The sequence below is a fragment of the Cyclospora cayetanensis genome, unplaced genomic scaffold (genome assembly GCF_002999335.1).
Source record: "Cyclospora cayetanensis isolate NF1_C8 unplaced genomic scaffold, CcayRef3 CcayRef3_contig_142, whole genome shotgun sequence".
Taxonomy (NCBI): Eukaryota; Apicomplexa; class Conoidasida; order Eucoccidiorida; family Eimeriidae; genus Cyclospora; species Cyclospora cayetanensis.
In genome coordinates this window covers 52,728-73,584 of record NW_020312084.1, presented here as the reverse complement: position 1 = coordinate 73,584, position 20,857 = coordinate 52,728, and the positions used below count along the sequence as shown (strand labels likewise).

Here is a 20,857-nt window from a genome sequence, read left to right as displayed (position 1 = left end):
TGCGGGCGTGGGCTCTGCATAGTACGATCTCAGGGGTATTTCTTTGCCTTCGAAAGGATCTCCCGCTGTATATGTGTGTATGTGTGTGTGTATGTGCGTATGTGTGTGCAGCCCACAATTCATATGTGGCTCTCAAGGGTCTTCTTGAAGCTGCATGAAGTGAGATATTGGTCCTACCGGGGTAACCAAAGGGTCGACGATTTGCAAGTATATATATACATATATATGTCGATACGGTTTGGATTGTATGTCTCAACGCAGAAGCGCAAGGCATGGCGCCACATGAATATCGCAGCGCTCCTGACAAGAGACTCAACAGAGAGCAGCCGCTTGCATGTACGTCAAATCGTTTGCGGATGCTCATGCTGAGGCGGCCATCACCGATGCCGCCTCTCCTTGTGGCCTCCCCTGTTGCTTCGTACTGAGGCCTTGTTTGGGCATTTTGTTGCTGTATGTGCAGTTGTGCAACACCCGTTCTCTCTTGTGCATTATTCTGAAGCTTCTTCGCCTTTTCCACTCTGCACCCCCCTATTTAAGAGCAGCACTCGAAATGCGGCCCTCTAGTGTGTATCGCCATCTTGTGTTTGAGCGATTTGACCTCTTAGGACGAAGCCTTGCAAATATGGAATGGTGAAATCGGCAGTGATCCACCTACGGATGCCGGTACTACGTCTTCCCAAGGGGTCCCACCCCCTAGTACTTCGCTCAATTCTCTTTCGAATAGCCCTGCAAAACGGTGCGCCTTGAAGACTCCTAGCCTCTCTCTCTCTGAAATGTTTGTCGCTCTTTTTTCCCAGCACATCTACACTTGAACCTTAATGGCTTCGGCGGAGGTTTTGCTGAAGGGGGACTATCCACGGCTCTCCACAGGGTCCCAAAGGGTGCGCCCATCGGCTCGCGATTGGCGATGGTTTCGCAGCATCAGCTGCAACACTCTACGCGTCCCTCTCCTGGAGAGCGACATGATAATCCTGGATAACGCCTCTGGTGTGGCACTGCTCTCTGCGGGTGCCTGACCCTAAGAGCAGCAAGGCACGAAACAGCAACTCGAGTAGGCGCAACAGCCAAGGGGAATAAATGCTGGAAATTTCGCCGGCCTCAGCAGGATTTCTCTAGCTTGTTTCTCCCCCAATTTCACACAATTTGTAACAACTTCAGACAGAGCTATGTAAGGCAGGCAACTCCACACGTCTGCCATGCCACCACTACACGGCACAAGTTGCCGTTGCGTGTGGCTTTTGCTGTCCTTGGATTTTCCTTAATCAGCGGCCCACAGAGTAGCTCCTCCTATAGAAAAATCTTTGCTGGCCCCTTTGGGTTCACCCTTCCTCCTTAGCACATACTGGAGGATCTGTTCTGTCTTTCTGTATTTTGTGCTTATTTGATACCAAAGACGACACATGTACCCCAGGGCATCGTTCCACATTCCCTTGTCAGTCAGCATTCACGGGTTCGCTCTAGTATGATAAATAGGGGAAACACGCAAAGGCGACTGCACCAAGAGGCGTCCACGGGGTTTCTACGTATAGGCTCTCGACCTCCCAGCAGTACATACACTTCAAACAGTTCATAGAGGGCCGTCTAGCTGTCTGTTTAGTGGACCTGTGCTCTCGTAGTCCCCGGTACCCTCTCAACACTCACCCCCTGGATTCCTTCCATTCACACCCAAAGCGTTATGACCTGCTTACACGCGCTGCCTGAAACATGACATTCGCCATTAATCTGTCGCCGAAGAAAGCGGTGGGTGGAAGAAGCAACAGGGGAGCAGTGAAGCGACAAACTCCTCTGACCCTTGTACATAACACCCACCGGCCCCGTCTTCCTCCTGCCCCATAGCCTCTGCCTCTAGCGTGCACTATTCGCGCTCGACACCCTACCACTCGCAGCACTGCCCTTGAGGCTTAATTTTCGTCTTTCCCACAGCAATCCCTGCAACTGGGCAGGCGGGTTGCTCGACGGCCACTGAACAGGACCCCCAAACAGAACAGTTCTAACTGCAGGAGAACCGAGCACGCCGACATCCGAATTTGACAAACAATATGCAATCAGCCGACTCGCTCCTTTCAAAAGCACCCCGCCCTGAAAATGTCTCTTCAATGAGAGTGCCACCACGAGAGCCTGGTCCTAACGCCTGCCCAAACAAGCCGTTGCACGTGATGCGCGAGTTTCTTATGCTTTTATAGGGCGTGCCTGCCTCCTCCGTGTACAGGTTTGTCTGCCCCTTATGGTCTTCTAGAGCATACTGTGGCATGTCTCCTGAAGGAAAAATTGCAGGTCGCCCCCTCCCACTGCGGTCTGACTGCTGAAGCAACCGCTCTCGTATCTCTAACAATTATACCCCGGATGGGATCTCCAGCCCATAAGGCAGGTGTGCTTCTTTGCCAGACGGGATAGGCATCTTTCTACAAAGACTATTTCTGTGCGCACTGGGCCGAAGATTTACGCATGAGTAGCTGCCGCAAGAATAAACGGGGAAAGCTCAACTGCCTGGTACACTCCCTATGCTCCCACTCAAGCCTATTTGGAGGAAACGGACGCGTGATACACCTCTCTCTCACTGGCACAAGCCTTAAAAGTTGTTAAAAGGAGACGGTTGGTGCAACACAAGCGCACTCATCAGGTCTGCAGACCTGTAGATGCATGCAGCCTCACAACCGTCTTTTGCATCATGTGGTACTTTTCTAGGAGCCTCTCACTTCCTCTTGGCCTTGCATTTGCCCATGGCACTAGCAGGGGCCGTCTTCGTTGCAACGGTGGCAGCAGCACCAGCTGCTGCTGCATGCATTGCCTTGGTGTGTTCGTGCTTCTTGTGTCTTTTCTCGGATGCAATCTTGTGCAGAAGGTCCTTGTACTCCTTGAGCGCCACGCGAGAGGCCTGCGCCTGCCTCTTGACCTTGTTCAAGTGGACGCGCTTTCTCTGAATACGAGACTTTGTCACCAGGCGCTGAATGCGGGGTGCCTTGGTCTTGTTCTTGCCCTCCATCGTGCGCCTCACCACATACTTGGTAACATCGGCTTCAGGGCCCAGGTTGAAGAGCTTCCTGATGTTACTTGCCCTCTTAGGTCCGAGCCTTCTCGGCTTGTCTCCCCCAGTAAGCCCTGGGATGTCTGCAGGGCCTTTCTTGAGCAAGACGAGGTTCAGCACAGAGAGATCGGGCCCCACAATGGCACCTCTCACACTCTTGCGCTTCTTCTCACCGGTGCGGCGAGGCCTGTAGCATTTCATTCCCGCGCGGAAGAGGAGGGAGACTCTGTGGTTTGCAAGGATACCCTGCATCATGGGGAAGCCTTGCTTGTCATTGCCGCCGCTAATCCTGAAGAGATAGCCCTTGAACTCGTCACCCAACGAGTCCCCTGGCACCTCAGCCCCCATGCGGCGTTCAAAGAAAGGCAAAAGTTTCTTCTCATCGTCTATCTCCACCGTCTTCTGCAGCCCGCAGGCTGGGTTCGCAATGTTCAGCTTCATTGTGATCGTGGGACTCCGCTACCGAGCTACAAACTCGAAAACCACGAAACACAAACGCAAAACGCCAATCAAGAACGCATGGAGGCAGCAAATGCAGCAGCAACACCAGCAACAACACCAGCAGCGGCTGCAGCAGCAGGGCTGAACCCGGCAGCAGCACCCTACGGTGGCAGAAGCTGAAAGGCACTTTTCAATTTAGTGCATTACCTTTGCAAGTGACTCCAATATTATCACTCACCTTCAACTTATAGCTCATTTTAATATGTGCACTGCTTAGTGGCACTAAAGTAAGCCGCTTCCTGTTTAAAAGGATATACTTAGTTGACCGGCTTCCCCACAGCAGGGGCTCTCCTGCGAGATCCTTCCCCACAATGTCTGCATGCGCAGGGACTTCGGGGTTACATGCACCGACTGGTGGCGGCAGCCTTAATGATGAAAGGCTAAAATAATCAAAGAACGTATTAAAATCTGTCTCCTATTAATACACATTTGCACGTAATAAAGCTGAGGTCCCTGCTGAGGTACCATGACACTGCGCCTCCTAAATGTATTCTCAGCGTGTAATTTTGTGTAATCCTCCACTTTGGATCGTATTATGAGAGGGCACTTTTAGCCCCGAGCCTGATGCGAAACTTCAGGCAGAGATAATGCTTGCCATCCTTAGATAGATTGCTCCTTCTCTTGCCCTAACCCCACACGGTTCCGGTCTGAGGGAGAGGGAGAGAGGGGTGAAACTGCCGGTTGCTCCCCTTTCTACGGGTTCCCAAAGTGTACAGCCAGTTGCATGAGCATCTAGCGTGCATGGATGCACCAGTGGTTCTCCTCGTATTGATCTAAGGGATCGTAATAGAGCACGAGCTACGCTTCGGCATTTTACCCCACTAGTAACATTGATTAAGGACTAAAAAGCATTGGCTATGTGGTTTCGCTGTTCAGATCTCTGGCTTGTTGCAGAGTGGCATTAATTTAAGACTACAAGCGTCGATGTTGTGTGCGTTTGCGCTAGATATCAGGGATCGCTCCTCCTTTCGCCCTCACCCCATACGGTTCCGGCATGAGGGGACAAGACAGAGAACTGAAGCGTGGGTTGCTGGCCTTCCTCCAGTGTCCCATATAATGCATAGATGCTGGAAAATTGCTGAAGCAGCTACGTCGAACCATGCATTGCTATAAAATGTAATGCTTGACCCGAGGTCTCAGTACGGGAACATTTCACTCGAGAGTCACAAAAAAAATCAAGATATATTCTGTTTTCATCCGAAGCTAATCCTTCATCCCTCCGCCGCGAACCTCGAATTTCCGACACGAGGGGGAGGGGACAACTAGTAGGCGCATTTCTGCACCCATTAAACACTCCAAACATTCACAGGTTGCTGCGCATAGCATCAAGCGCACTCGCACACAACATAAATTCTGATTGCATTGAGTTCCAATTGCCGTGGAGTAAATGCGATTGCACAAACACACACCAATTGGTTGATTTCATCTCTAGTTCTTCATCTAATATAGCTAATATGCCAAAAAGTGCGAAAGATAAAGGGCAGCATTTCTCGCTACATCTTCCCCAACTTCTACTTCCCTCATTTCAAACACTCGGCCTCGTCCTCTGTACCTGTGAGCTAAGTGCAGGGTCGCGGACGAGAAACGGCTCCATCGCCACTGCCTTAGCAGGCAGGGACGCGAAAGCAGAGATATCGAGAAGAACAAAGCGGGTATCAGCCTGCAAAGAAAAATCGAAAGAAGAAAAATACACTCATTCACGAACAATGAACGAGGAGCTCAGCCACCATGACCGCGGCCATGCGATTGCTGTCTGTCTTGGGAGCGCTGAATTACGCATCCTACTACAAGACAGCCGAAAACAAACTATTTGCGCAAATGGGCTCGAAATACACACTAGTTTCCGCAGGGCCTCCATGCCCTCCAAATCAATTTCTGTATGTGGATACAGCCTTGCACGCAGCAGAGTCTACCTACGAGCCCTAAAAAGGCTCAAGTGGGAATTTACAGCCAAGGAAGCTAAGAGTGCCTGCTCGGAATTCCAAGCATATATAGCAGCTTATATATAATTACCGGCAAGTTTTCAAGCATTACCCATTCATAAAGGCAACTACATCAATTAGATAACATGTGCGACGAAAGGAAAGTAATAGAAACACGGGGAATACCGTTCATGGCGATCAACGTTGTGGACCAAGGAAAGCAAAACTTCCGTCACAAGCAATGAAGTTCCAAGATGCTCTTTTTCCTCCACGCCGTAAAGGTTGGCATTCTCCACCTCTTCTCACTATGACCTCCTTCTACGGCAACCTCGGAGCTTATTCTTCTTCTCAGCATCTCTAGTGGATCCTGCGCCTCCAGACCGGTCACCTGCCTGCGCTCACACTTCGCGAATAGTTTGGAGAATTTGAGACTTTTCTGAAAGTCAAGGTTGACAGCTCCGCGGCACCTCCACCTTTAGTAAAATTAATAGTATAGAAATGAAAGCTATAATTAACGAGAGTGGTTAATGCTTCTTGTTAACCGAGAACTTCCTGTGGTTCCCCGTGAGTGCACCTCGTAAAGCCTGCCGATCCAGCAGGACGAAATCTCTAGGCTAGATAAACACAGCTGATCCCTCCTGCTCATAACTATGGACTGCCTAAGCTTGAGCTTTGTGCATACATTCACAAGCACAAATCTGATGTTTTCGGATTTCCTTCGCTGCCTTGGATGTCTGCTCTCCATGGAACACCAGCTTGACGCCTGGAATGGAGAGGGTCCCCTCAGTGGAGTCTATGGATGTAGGAGAGTAACAGAGTAGACAATTTTACTGCTGGTTCATTATTTAAATCAATTTAAGGAGGATGATAAAGCCAAGCACTGAACATTTCGTGATCACAGTGTCGAAAGTGCTGCAGAAGAACCCTGCATAGCCATGACATTAAGGCACGGCGGAAGACTCTGACAAACTTCGGACCATTATCCAGAACAACAATCCTGTTAGATAAGTGACGTTCCTGGACATGAGCCAGGAATGATCAAGTCATTACGTGAGCCCTGACACAGCTGGAGCAAAAGATCGAATGGGCGTATTTGCTGAGATTGTACATACAGACATCGATATTTTTGAGCCTTAAACTCTTGCAGTCCAAGAACGAATTCCATATTCAGATCAGTCCAAATCCGTTTAGTCTTCTGAAGCCTTTGCAAGAGACCCTGTCTATGAGAATTGTGCCGCCTTCCCTGCTGACTATTTGAGCATAACAGTGCATACTCCTCTTCTGCTTGACTCATCCCCGGCCACCACCAAGACCGTGTCAGCTTTCTTCTAGAGTGCAGATCCCACTATGGCCCGAACATGATCATGTACTTGGCGCAAGCCCACACTGCAGAGCAGCCAAGAAGTGTACAAGTGTTCGACTCCCCACTGTGCTTTAAAACGCAGCTGATCATCTTTTTTAAACGTGGTAGTGCAGCCCCCTTTCGCCATTTTGGATTTTGGCAATAGTATCGGATGTATGGGTGCCAAAAATATAAAACGCAAGCAAGCATGATGGAACTTGTAAATCATTGCAGAGAAGTGCAGCTGTGCTGCCCAGCAGTGGGCAGCTTGATCTTCGCGAGGGCGCATCGGCGCGTACGTTGGAAATCTCGTTAGTATACTTGAAGCTAAAGTTCTCCTGTAAGACGCGCAAAACAGCGAACAGCTCTGGACTTATCGAACTCCCCTAATCCGTTCGTAATATGACAATTCTAGACCAAAACAACTTCCACATAAACAGTGACGACATTTTTTCATATCCTTCAACACTACTAAGAGTTTATTTCTATCGCTGGACACCACTATTCCCTTTCAGGGGCAGATAGTAATTTCGCGCTTTGGATCGGTCGTAGGTTGTGGGGAGAGAGAAACAATCACTACTCCATCACTCAGTAGTCTCGGTGGTGTGGCAAACTCGACGCTCATGATCCGGCAGTGAGGGTACAGGACTTGACACGAGACCAAGAAGTCTTCTTGCTGCTGCATAAGCCTGCTGTATCCAGGTAGTAAACCACGGTTTCTTTAGTAGATTGTCAAGGTTTGTCAAGGGAGCACCGATTCGAGCAAATTCAAGATTGAGATTTCGATTGACATCCAATTTTGAAGAACGTCCAAACATCTTTTCGGGTGCGTAAGCCACGCCTTGATTGCCTCAATTTTGGGGGTGCCCTAATTCCTGCACCGAAATATAAAGTGCTGCAAAGTTTTTCTGATAAAAGAGTTTTTGATTGCCTTCACATACCACTGCTCACTTCACAACAGCTGAATTGCACGCCGTAAGTCCTGTAGCTGCTCTTGAATGGTTTGGCTGCATGATAAGAAGACAGTCATGCAGACTGTCATCCACCTTTCTCGAAAGGTGAATTAAAACTTTTGCATACCCTGCTGGTGTTCTTGTGCTAAGCCATTAACCAGTCCAAATGGCATACAGGTATACTCAAGCTTGAGCGCACGAATATGGAAGGCCGTTTTGTGACTTTCATTAGGCGGAATAGAGATTTTCCAGAAGGCGACTGTGGAGTCAAATGCCGAGTAGAGCTCCACCAGCTTAGTTTGACAAGGATGTTGCAGTAAAAGGTCTCAAGAGCTCCAGCTTCACACTAGGCTTGTTCAGGACCTCAGAATCAACGCACGAGCGTCGTGTTCCGTCTTTTCTCGGTGGCCAAACCTCAGCACGCCCAAAACATGCTGGAGGCTTCCTGTAGTTTGCCTACTCAGCCAACTAATTTGGGTGATGTTTATGTTATTCTTTGTGCGGTGGGAGCTTTCGATAACTCGGAATATAGCTTGGTCCACACCTGGGGATTAACTCGAGCGATGCGCTGGACGAACAACAGGCGTCCCTCACGGTAGCAGATTGTCATTATTTAGCATCTTCACTGACTCACTCGTGATACATGCCCGGTGATGCTCCTCCTTTTGGCTGCACATTTAACTCAAATTCTTAAGAAGTGTCCATTTGCAGAGCCACTAAGACGGGATGTACATTTAGAAACGTCTCCGCTTACTGCGCTGCTTTGCCAGCCACATAAAAACTCTGATTCACCTCGTTGAGGCACCGACTCTACCCTGCCCACAATATATTTTGAAAGCTTTACTAAGGAGACCAGGATCTACTTCTTCCTGACGCTCTCCGGCACGTAACAGCGTTCAGCAGTGGATGCATGCGCGCCTCCCAATGGGTCACCATGGCATACCTAACATTGTGTCATGGTGCATGGCTCAACATAGAAGCAGTGGACCATGATGATAGGACCTAATGCCGCAGCAAAGCGACTCTTAACCGCCTTAGGCCAGCAGATCTTACGTTCTGCCGCCCGTCAGCTGACTTGAGTAGTAAGGACCGCTCTTACGGGTGAATAGGCAGGTTGAGCTTTGGCACCATTTCCTCGTATAGCAGATCCTTTTTGTCTACTGTAGAATGCGCTAGAAAGTATTTCTCATTAATGCGAAGCTGAATCCGCGCAGAACTGACCCGTAGTGGGTGCGGCTCTATGATTTTGGCCCCTTCACTTGTGCCCCTGCCTGGGTGGAGGGCTTTCCGTTTTACTCATGCGCCTCCATTGCTTGCCAAAAAGCCTTTGTTACCTGATAGCTTGGCGTTTAAGTTCTTTGAATCTTTACATGCAGCTGCATTGTCAGATTCCGTGATTAAATTCTCCAGCAAAGAAGCAGCTGCGCTGCTTGGGGGCTGTTTACGGAGGCTTCGGAGCGCGGGCTAAATGTGGCAATCTTTTAAAGCTCACTCGAGGTAGCAGCCTAGAGTCGGTTGACAGATCCCCCGATATCCATGGGCGCTAGGTCCCGATCTGAATCTCCTTACTCCCCGAGAGCGTAGGAGCTGACCTCTTCTGCACCTGAAGCCTTAAGGAGGCTACTATTCCCAAAAGCCCCATCAATCAGTTTTTTAATCACCAAGTCGCTGCCCGTTTTTCGACCAACCTGCATGACACGTTTGGTAGACCTGAGACAACCCCCCGATTAGGCACTTTGTCGTCTACGTCGTGGCCTGTGAGAATTGCAGCTTCATAATAGCCGAGATACCGATCTATTGGTGCAATTTACTGATGTAGCCTACTCGATTCTTTAGAAGCTTGCTGTTGATGTGATCTCGGAATTAAAAGATAAGTCACTGGCTTGTATGAAGGTTTGCCCTGTAATAATCTCTGTAGGCAGACAACTTCCTCCATGTGAAAAGAGCCACTATTGAAGTACCTTCCCTGTGATAATGATACCTCAATAATAACTCAGTTATCTTTAGTTGGCTGGTGCAAAGCCAACTGCATCTCCAAACGGCTGAAAAAGTCCTCGAGTGCCTACTTGCTTATCCTTAAACAATTATAGTTTTCTGGCCGACATAGCATCATTGGTATATCCATATCACAGAGTTTAGCGGCTTTTGATGGTCCTTTAATCAGTTTTGGAACAACTGAGTGTACATACGCTTGTAGGCCAGCCTGTGCTGCCCGAACGGCGTCGTGACACGTTGTGACAACGTCAGGTTTCATAACAAGATGAAGTTTGCCCCTGGACTCCTCCCCAAAACACTCTACTGGATTAAGAACTATCTTGATCAACACGAGAATACCGCTGTCAAGAGGTCTGAAACTTCGCTGCATCCACAGCCAGTGGCTGAGCGAGAAAGAGCTGGATCGAACTTGACCAACTACAACGTTGCATCTAACGCATACGTAGAAAAGCACACTTCCAGACTCAATACAGAACATAATTAAAAGGCTACTGAGTATTCTTGCAGAAGAGTTCCTTTCGTCCTCTGTCCTACATCTCCAGAACTTCCTGATATGAGGGGAAAGAAACATATATGGTGCATGTAGCTGCTCTCGCTCAAGATTTCGAGAACTGTGTGCTACGTGCACAAAGTATTTATTGCAGATGTATACAACATTGCATCCTATTGTCTCTGATCAATAGCGTTCTGCAACAAAAAAGATGAATAAAGAGACAAACCACGTAGCCAGCTCTCTACTAGTTCTTAGTTCAATATAACTAATCTAGCAGAAAAGCTTCCACTTTATCTAGGCCCACTGAAAGCACAATATACAGGAATTTGTACGGAATGTGGAGCTGCCCGCCAACGCCTGTGGGTGCTCAAAGTGTACCTGCAGGCTGCGTTGCCTAATGGAGAGCTTATGGCACTCTGTGGTTCTCAAGGACAGTGGCCGTGCGTGCTTCCAACTGCGTTTCCGGTATTCATCGTTCGCCCCCCCGCCCAAAGTTTCCGCGCACGGGATACCTAGCAGTGCTTTCAGTTAATAGATTTTAAAAGGTAATTCTCGAAGTATTTCTGTTAGTATATTGAAGGTCATCTTTTAGACGGATACCTAAATACTTACAGGTGTCTCAGTTTGAAACTTTCGTACATGCTTCTTTCCTGGGGCATTTAAGTGGGCTCTGTTTTATTAGATGTTTGCATCAGCCTGCTCGCATTGCCCGGTGAGAAAAGGCGATGTTGCTGTAGGAGTGTAAACTATGAAATCATTGATCTATGTTGCTCATTCTTCGTAGTTGTGGAGCGGGATGGCCACAGATTTCAGTGCTGTGACACCCCAGCCAGACATCGCACCGCCAAGTTTGTGTGGAGATGGCCCCTCCCTCGTAGCTGGCCAATGTTCTCTCTTTTTTTCTTTTGGGTTTTGCAAGAGGATGCCCATGCTTCTTTATCGTGCCCCTTCTTTCCGCAATCTCTACCTAGTACCTGTTCCTGGGGGGCGATGGGGCGTAAGTTTATGTGCCCTTCCGCTCATGGCTGATCCCAGCTGCCACATAGAGAGATGCGGCGTGTGGTTGTCTTAGGAGGATGGCAAATGTGGTGGGAGGAGCTACATCTAGACACTTTTATCACACCGTCGATATTTAGTATGGATATAGCAGAGAACTGAGCATTTGGCGTGGCAGCTTGTGTATGCTGTTTGCTGCTGATTAGAGTTAGCTCAATACTTTATGAGCTCCCAGTGTCTACATGTGCGACAAGCGGCTATGTGCAACTTAGCGCAGATGGTCGGAATGCATAGAGGCTGTAGCAATACTTATCCTTACTTCCCCTCTGCCCTCATGCCGGAATCCTGCGGAGATGACTATCTAAGGGAGGGAGCAATTTTGGGAGGAAACGTGACGAAATTTAATCAAGTTTTGCTTTGGGTCTGCTTGCAGAGGTTTGCCTCTGCAAGCAGTAACCTGAGCGCTATGTTCTTGCCCTTCAAGAGTTTCGCTTGCCTGCGCCGGTGCTGGAACGCAGGGTGTATCCACCGGGTCCGTTGAACAAAATACATGCTCGATATATCATAGTTGCACCAATTGAGTGGAAAGGCCTTTTATCCGCTGAAATGATTAATGCAAATCGTAAAGCTTGAGCTTGGTACATCCGCCCTAGCTGTACCATGTGACCTTGGTTGTCTGTTGTGATTGTTTGTCTCACAGTCATCAAACCCTGAAGTTGCAGTTGCAGTGTTCTCATTTCTTGATGATGGACTAATCGAAAGGAAGTGAACCAAGAGAACGCCTCGGTGTCTACTGCTGTCTGCATGTGCGGCGGGGACCGCGACCACATGCGCCGCGTGTATGGCAAACGTTGGTTCAAATTCCTAGCTACAGTCTGTGTATGGGTTTGTATTTCTACTTTATATTCGATTTTCTGCCTTGGGTTTTTTTCTGAGGCTTCGCAATCCGGCAGCCCCTCGCTGCAGCACCAGTACCTGGACCAGCTCCTGCTTGTGGCTGTTCCAAGGATAGAGCTCCTCGTAATCTGCTAGGGCGACTTCGTGGCACAATCGCTTGGAGCTTGCAGCTGGGACAGACGCCCCTAAAACCTTAGACACCGAACCCAACGGTGCAAGGCCTGCTCCCGGATAGGAGAAGACGGCCCCTAGAGGGAGCTACGAATTCAGAACGAAATGCAAACAGTGTGACGCATTTCAAATACCCCCCCGGCGCAGCAATGAGCAAATGGCTCTTCGGTAGCCGCAAGGGCGGCACGCAGCAGTCCGCCAACGTTTACAATGTAAGACCAGAGCCCCTCTCCTGCGGTATATGAGGCCCGAAATACACCGATCGCCATAATACAGTCGCATATCTGCATAAGCGGAGATCTAGGTGGGGTGTATCATGGGTTCTGGCTACATCTCAACAGCCCAAACAAGGAACGCGAAGCTTGCACGTATTCTGTTTTGCATGCGGGCTACGCGAAAGGGCGAAATCACAGTCATGCGCAGGATCATGATGAAGCATCCTCCTTATTCATGATGGGGATGGCCCCAGTTCCGGGCATTCCCTGTATCTCTCTTCCTCTGCAACAATGCTTTTGCCTCGTGTAAAATGGTTCTAAGGCTCTAAGCTCAAGGGCTTGCATGCAGATGTGTGCATGTATGTGTGTGGAAGGGCGTCAAGACCGGCCTGCAGGCGATGTACAAGAAGCATCTCCTCCCTCTCGAGTCGGATTTCAAATTTCAGCAGTTCTATTCGCCGCTTCTCACGGATGGGGACTTCGCGGCGAAGCCTATGGTCATGGTGCTGGGTCAGTACTCCACCGGGAAGGTAAGCGTCAAGTTTTTGTGGGATTGCATTGAAGGCGGCCTTCATTCCAACGGATGACACGGGGAAGTTGGCGTGCAAACCTTCAGCGCCTCAGGGGTGTGGCTTGGGATCTTGCTTGCGCAGACTACGTTCGTGCAACACTTGCTCGAAAGAGATTATCCAGGCCTCCGAATAGGCCCTGAGCCAACAACCGACAAATTTGTTGCCATTATGGAGGGGACTACCGACCAGGTGAGAATTTCTGCACGAGAAACCTTGCCTTCCGTCCCATACGGCAAGAGGTGTTCTTCATCCCGCGTGTGGTTCTGAGACCTTATGATTCTAGAGCCATCTACACTACTTAACACTGCAACCTCGCACTTTCAATTCAGTGCTGAGGGGTTGAGGTTCGCGGTCAGGTGATACCCGGAAACACGGCCGTCGTTGATCCTACTAAGCCATTCAGCCAGCTCTCCAACTTCGGAAACACCTTCTTACAGCGCTTCGAGTGCTCCCTCTTGCCGTGTGTTGTTCTAAACGTGAGTTTACCTATCGCGCAAACACGGAAGCAATACGTGGTGTGACGACAAGATTTCAATAAAATTACCCTTTTGGAGGCAAATGAATGGGGCACTGCGTTCTCCCCGCGTGTTCCTTATAGTTGGGCCTACTCTCAGTCGTGTCTCCTCGTCTGTGCATTGATGTGCGCGCGTGCCGTATCGCCACCCCGCTTTTATTGCACTAGAAGATCACCGGACCCTCCAAGTTGTCAGCAGCAGTTAGGGTCGGGCTGTAACCTTCAGGGTGTTGCGCTTGCCGCAGGGCCTAACCTTGATAGACACCCCTGGTGTTCTCAGCGGAAACAAGCAAACTTCGCGGGGATATGACTTTGAAGCGGTGGTTCAGTGGTTTGCGGAGCGTGTAGACCTCATTCTTCTGATCTTCGATGCCCACAAGCTCGATATCTCGGACGAATTTAGGAGATGCATCAATGTACAACGTCTACCCACCAATTGCTCTTCCCAAGCGCCTATGCTGCGAAGTCGCATGCCTGAAAAGCCCCTAGTCTGCACAGGCCTGTCCTGCATAGAGAAGGTTTTGTAGGGCTAAAAAGCTACCTCGTGGTTTTGGGCACAATGGGTGAAACTCCTGAGGTCTCGCTTTTCAGGCGCTAAGGGGAAATGACACAAAGATTCGCATCGTCCTAAACAAGGCAGACATGGTTTCGTACCAACAGCTCATGAGAGTATACGGGGCATTGATGTGGTCTCTCGGAAAGGTGCGTGTAGGCAGTTTACTCGTAAGGGAATGACGATGATGTATGACCCCCATGTCGGATGATCACACTTGCGTTTGAGTATGCGGACGGAGTCTTTCCGGGAGATTCGAGTCTTGAGGTTTTAATGGTCTACGCGTGCAGGTGATCTCCTCTCCAGAAGTTGCCCGAGTGTACATCGGCACTTTCTGGAACAACCCGCTTCAGAACGACGAGAACCGCAGGCTTTTTGAGGCTGAGGTTGGTTAGATTCTGGGGCTCAAGGGTTTTAGCTTTTTGCATGAGGTTGTTTGTATTGGTCGGCTCTTTTCGATATGCGCTTGGCTGGCCTATACTATGCTGTCGCCGAGCTGGATGTGCTCGTGTGTATTGAGTCGACTGTACGTTTTATTATTACGATGATGACATAAAGACCATTCCTTCAGGCGGCGCGGGGGTTGTTTTTGCCGCAATGCGGGGGTCTTGGTCGGTTGCTTTAGGGATTTTCAATTTTGTACTGTATCGCTCTTGCATCTCGGTGCTGTGCTTCTGTAGAAGGGCTTTGATATTTTGGCAGTAGTGGCCGTATTTTTAGTGGCTCTTGGAGTTTTTGCAGCTTTGCTCAAAGCCCTCAATTATCTCTTTCTATGCGCGCTTTCATGTGTATGACCACTGCGTCTTCTTTCGATTCAAAAGTGTATTGAGCATTTATCCACCCTGCACACAAGCTGCAGCGCTCTATACACAAGTCGCAGTTTGGGACATATATTTATAGTCCCTGTTATCTAAAAAATTCATATGCTTCTGTTTGTCGCCTTTGCTCCTATCGCACCATAAGCGCAGCATCTGCTACTGGCCCCCCCTCCCGTTGGCTAGCCTATTTTTCGCCTTACCTTTTCCTGACCTTTCCGTGGCTGCTACTTTCACCCGTCATCAGCTCTCCTGTCCAGCTCTTTTCTTTTAGGCGAACGACCTCTACTCAGACATTGCACGCGTGCCGCGAGACGCGGCAATTCGGAAGCTGAATGATTTCATCAAGAGGGCCAGACTTGCCAAGGTCAGGCAGGCGCCTTTCATCTTCTTTGATCCTGTTGTGTATGCTGATACTCTGTGTACCTCTGCTGCCTTCAGAACCGTGTTGTCTCTGCCGCTGCCTTCGACTGTCTCGGTCGGCCTTTCTCTTGGAGGCTTTGTCTTCATCTTCCTCTCTGGCTGTCTCTCTTCATTTTTATATACTCGCGTGTCTTGTTCGTGGTTCGAACGGTTGCACGCCTTTTCGGCTAGGAGAGGTGGTGCCACCGGCTCCCATCACGAGACCCCTGTGTATATGTATATGTCGTACCGTTCGCAACTTCCGTCCTTCTGCAGGTGCATGCGCTCCTGCTGACAACTCTGCGCAACAAGCTGCCCATGTTTGGCAAGGAATCCAAGAAGAAACAGCTCATTCAGCAGCTTGGCACCGTCTACCAACAAGTATCTCAGGAATATGGTGTTCCTCTAGGGGACTTCCCGCCCCTCGCCACCATGCAGGTGCAGCTTTTGGCCAGCAGTGCCCGTCCCGAAGGCCTTCTTTGCACATCTGCACAATTTAAAGGGAAGGGAGAGGGGGGCGGGAAAAGCGAGTTTGTGCAGGGTTGGGAGCTCTTGTCGGAGAGTTGAGTTGCTTTTTGTGTAGTGAATCTTTCTCTCTGCATGCCCGCCCCATTGAGGAGTTTCGTAAGGCATGTGACTTGGTGCGCGTCTGCATGCACGCAGCACCCAAGCGCCAGGTATCCGTACTTTTTGCGCCTCAGGAGAAGTTGGCGGCATTCGATTGGGGAAAGATTCCTAAATTGGACACGCGGCAGCTTGAGGCTCTAGATAACATCATACGAACGCAAATTCCTAAGCTTATGGCGCAGGTTCCGACGGACTCCGTGCGTTAAGTGCTCAGAAAGCCAAATTTGTGGGGTCTGTGGAGCGTGTAGGCGTGGGCGTGCGTGGGGAGAGGATCAGGACGGAGTGGGAAGTCGGACTTCTCTTGGAATCCGGGTGCGTGCGTTTGAGCTGTATGCGTGCGCGCAGTGGGCAACTGTACCCCACACGGCGGCGGATGGCTCGTTGGTGGAGGGCAAGGTATCCCCATTTTTAACCCTGTCGCAAGGAAGTTCAGCCCCCACGTGGGCCATTGACAAGTACCTTCACCAGCCGGTGGACCTCGAGACGTACAGAACGGTAAGCCCGTGCATCACCACGCTCAATGGCAAGAACACAGGTATTAAAACCAGGCACTTTACTGATCCAGTAGGGTTTACAGCTTGGTGTGAATTGATGCGCCTTGCGCATGTGGTGTCTGTGTGTATACATACATGCACCCGCTTCCACCGCCACAGGACTTCGAGCGAATGGGCCCTGATGCTCTTGGACGCGTGGACGGCTCTCAGGCCAAGGTAGATCTTGTCAAGAGCAAGCTGCCTAGCGGCATCCTTCACAGGTAAGGCTACCGCTGCGTATAGGGCCCTCTTCGGGTGCCTTGGTGTCATTGTTTGCTGCGATCTGCCTTTGATAGCTTTACGAAGGGTCTTTTTCGCATCGCCCCCCGCTATTCTCTCACCTTGCCTATGTGGGTGCAAGCACATGCGCATATCCATATATATATATCGATATCCATCTATATGTGCCTGTCTGTGTGTCCCATTTCTGTAGGATATGGAATTTGGCTGACGTCACTAAGGACGGTTACTTGGATTTATATGAATATTCCCTGGCGCGACGGTTCATCGAAATGCGACTGCAGGGCCTGGAGCTCCCAGCATCGTTGCCCCCAAATTTGCTGCCACCCCAGCTCCAGCAGCAGCACCAACTATCGCAAGGGTCTGCAGGGAACCTTAGTACTGCGCAGGGAATCAACTCGCCACCTTCCAGTAAGCCTTTTCTCTATGCTGGCCTGTCGAGCGTGTTTTCCTTACGGTTTTCAAGTCGTTGCTGTTTTTGACTGCTTTCTTCTTTGTTTCTGTCCCGCCCTGCTGCTGCGGAGTGTGTGCGCGTGGGGGGATTCGGCTAAGTGCACGCATCTCTAGCTTGCATGCGGAAATGTAACGGGCTGCTAAGCAGGAGAAACTAGGTGTGTTGCGCTTATTGTGCCTGCCTCAGACGAGTCAATGCCTGGGTGTGTCTGGGTCCCTAGAGTCTCCTCAAGTGAGGAGGGGCCCCTGGCAGCCACCGTGCAGGCAATTCAGGGTGATGAGGCTCAGCCAGCTGTCTCCGTGTCTCGTGCAGGCTCAGCTGCCGATATATCCTCTCAAAATGCATTCATGTAGGGTCGTTGGGGAGAGATATCCGTTGTGCTTTCGCTGCTGGAAAGAGCATGTAGGTATAGGGGCTGTAAAGATAGCGTCCATGCGTCTACGTGCTGGGCATGTGTTGTTACATACATGGACTGATGCTTGCATGCGCTGCTGGCCTGGCGGAACCGGAGGCCTCGCATGCTGCCTCGTATTCTACTCATTGGAAAGACCGTAGGGAATCTAGCTGCGCGGCCAGCGTCATGGCTCATGCTGCTTTACTATGCAGGGGCCCAAGGAGGCAGAACGCCTCTTGCCCGAAAAAGGAACTTGAAGTGACCGTGTGTGTTTGTGTGCGGGGTAGGCCCCCAACCTCAGTCTACCGTTTTTTGTTTGTAAGGAGGAAAGGGGGTCGTAGATTTTCTGCGAAAGCGCTTTCATCTGTCTACTCTCATGCTTCTAGGGCACGGTGTAGTGCTGCTGCATATAGCGAAACGGGCACTCAGGTTATTTGCAGTAAGGGGCGTAATTGGGGGGCTTTAAAAGTGGAGGAGTACAGGGAAGAACGGATGCAATCGGAGATTGCAAGAGCCGGAGAGTAGGAGCTGCTGCGGTCTTAGCAACTCGTAGAACGGGGGCTTCCCAATATGCACCGCTGGATTGTCCGTAACAGATCCTTTATGGCAAGCGGGGACTGAGGCTGGCCTATAAGGACCGCGGGCCCTATAAGAAGCTGTTTTCACTTAATGGACCCAAGAAAACGGCATGTTTGGTACTGATGTATCGGCCTGTGCTTTACCGTTGGCAGAAGCCCTATCTGACTTCCCTGCTCGCGGCCACTTTACCCTGGACTTCGCAACCGTTGAACACTACACGTTCGGGGTAGGCGTTGCATATCGAAGAAGTGCCTGCCTAGAAGATAGTTCGTGTATACTTTTGTTTCCAATAAAAACTAGACATCGCAATACCCTTCGTTTTCAAAGAGGTGTTCGGTTCATCGAAATCTCTGTAGGAGGCCGCAGCCTCAGGCATAGCCTACAGCCCCCTTGTTGCGTCAAGTACAATGGTGCTTCGGAGGATACATCACCTGCTCCAGCAGCACTTCAGGTCACCGGAGCTCGCTTCATTGTTATAAGCCGAACCGCTTAGTGCCCTTCTCGATGACACGGGTTGTCTAAGTGCGTTGCTACACTAGTTGTATGTGTTTCAAGTCACGCAGATCACCGTCTAATCTAGGATCTCCAGTCTCATTGCCAGCGGCAACACCTATTGGCAGCCTAAAAAGGGGGCGTGCAGAGCGTAACTAACGGTTGTTGGTGTATACCGCCAAGACAGCCTACAACTCTGCCTGGTGCCCTGTCATAAATGGAGGCTTAGAGGGGTAATTGGGCGACATTCGGGGTCAATGGTTTAGAAGTGAGAAGTTCATGTTGCCTATAACGGTGTGTTTCCCAGTATCTCTTGCGCTGCGGGGCAGGGGCCCCCAGGGTGGCTGGGGGCCCCAAGCATGCATCAGCTACCATGGATGCATGCCTCAAAGGGAGCCTTATTCATTATGTCCTAGATACAATGCTAGGCATTTTGAAGCCGTGTGCCCTTACCTCTTCAGCGGACAGCTGCGAATGCTCGATGGGTGGTAACAAGCGGCAGAGCTCCTGCCCGGCTTCTGGTCAAGAAGGCCTACTCTAGAGTTTGAATATAAGGCGCTAGGTCTAGAATCATCGGCCTAGCACGCAGTGATTCCTGTGCAAAGATCGGGATGCCAGCCGCTTATTGCTTCACTTTTGGCGCTATTTAACACAACGCACGGGTCGTATTTGATCAAGAATTTCCCTACACAGCTCAGTCCTTGAAATGGAATCTTCAGAAGAACTCTCTGCTTTCAAGAGCTTCCTTTCCGAGGGTCTCGAGGCCCTTGGTCTGGACACAGAAGTCTTCGTTGGTGCGAAAACTACCCTTACCCCTAAATTCGTCATGCAGGGTAGACACAAAAGAAGCGTAAAGTATCGAACCGTAGCGACGAACCGCATAGCTGTAGACCGCCTGCGTTAATGTAACAGCCCCAACAATCTGTGAGGGGCAGTAAAACTTGCTTGTCTAGTCTGCACACACAGCCTTGGGTGTGTCGCCGAAACTCCTCACGAAAGGCTAAAGCGTGAGCCATGGCCAGGCCCTTGTTTTACAGAGTATGTATTGGGAGTGCTCGAGGCGGCGTCAAAAGGAGATGCAGGAGGGGAGGAGCAACAGCACGAGCTGAAAGTGGAGATACAGGAGACACTCAGCCTTTCACTGGATGACCCTTCCCCGCAACGGCAGGAGCAGCTCGACGCCTTCTGCTGCGGCTGTGCGGAGAGATGGGTGCATCAGGTGCTTCCTGCTACGGCGAAGCAGCATCAAAAGCAGCGGCAGCAAGCTCTGGATGCTGTCTTCTCCAGCAGCACAGCAGGAGCGCCCCAAGCAGTTGAAGAAGCGCCAGAAGATGAGACCGCTAGGCGTATCCGGGAGGTAGTACATACGCGCGTGTGCCGACGCTGATAGCTTTTCAGGAAGCGGGGTTAAATTAAGGCTGTCCGAAAGAGCGCTGCATCAGCGGTTGCTTTTGCTTCGTGCCGTTCGCAGTGACGGATGGCGCTCATCTGTCTACTATTTGCACTGTTTCCTGCAGCGAGTGGTGCAGCAATATGGTTACGAAATCGATGAACTGGTGGAAGAGGACGAGGAAGGGCGGCTACAGCTGCAAAGCAGCAGCAGCGGCAGCAACAAAAAGCCTACAGACGGCCCAGGCATCTGGTGTAACGATAACAGGGCACGAGTGAGAATGTCCAACTAACCCCTAGCGCGCGCAGTGTTAGGACTGGTTCTGGCTAAAGTTTGGGTTGCAAAGATTGCAGCATATTAGGGATAAGGGTATGCACGCCAGTGCGCACTTGTCTTGAGTTTTCCGATTCTATCCTATGTGCATTCTGTTGCCTCCTGCAGGTACAGCAGGCGTCTCAAGCAGCTCGGGCGAGGGCTAAGGCTGAGCATGAAATGTGGGATCCGACCTAAATCCTGAACTAGCTCACAAGTTCCCACTACCCCGTGGCTCCATTAGCTGCAGCGTCTTTCCAGGGATAAAGCTGTATTTCTGAAGTTGGGGTTGCTGTTGCTGCCAAGGCTTTAGGGTTGCTAGATGAGGTACACCACACGAAAATCACTACTGCTGGTCCTGCTGCTGCAGGGAGGTACAACGAAACAAGCAGCAGCAGCTGCTACAGCAGCAACGGATCGAGAAGGAGAAACAGAGGGTGGCGAAGAAGGAGAGGAAGGCCGGACGCTAG

The 20,857-nt window shown here is 50.4% G+C and overlaps 3 protein-coding genes across 3 annotated transcripts; 2 read left to right on the top strand and 1 right to left on the bottom strand.

Annotated features, from left to right (window-relative positions):
• Positions 1–1,845: 1,845 nt before the first annotated feature.
• On the bottom strand, positions 1,846–3,466 carry LOC34617557 (40S ribosomal protein S6). The gene is made up of 3 exons (XM_022730923.2): positions 2,697–3,466; positions 2,244–2,373; positions 1,846–2,079 (listed from the first exon to the last, which is right to left on the bottom strand). Exons 1-3 carry the CDS (start codon positions 3,464–3,466, stop codon positions 1,846–1,848), a joined length of 1,134 nt encoding a protein of 377 aa, XP_022588792.2.
• Positions 3,467–12,444: 8,978 nt separating this feature from the next.
• On the top strand, positions 12,445–17,573 carry LOC34617558 (EH domain-containing protein 1). The gene is made up of 14 exons (XM_026336706.1): positions 12,445–12,507; positions 12,885–13,040; positions 13,164–13,271; positions 13,439–13,558; positions 13,842–14,012; positions 14,188–14,298; positions 14,440–14,535; positions 15,239–15,331; positions 15,643–15,804; positions 16,068–16,190; positions 16,339–16,488; positions 16,647–16,747; positions 16,960–17,177; positions 17,443–17,573. Exons 1-14 carry the CDS (start codon positions 12,445–12,447, stop codon positions 17,571–17,573), a joined length of 1,803 nt encoding a protein of 600 aa, XP_026192491.1.
• A 1,818-nt stretch (positions 17,574–19,391) lies between these two features.
• Positions 19,392–20,857, top strand: LOC34617559 (coiled-coil domain-containing protein 43). Its single transcript, XM_022730925.2, has 5 exons — positions 19,392–19,479; positions 19,723–20,042; positions 20,203–20,349; positions 20,517–20,569; positions 20,758–20,857. Exons 1-5 carry the CDS (start codon positions 19,392–19,394, stop codon positions 20,855–20,857), a joined length of 708 nt encoding a protein of 235 aa, XP_022588794.2.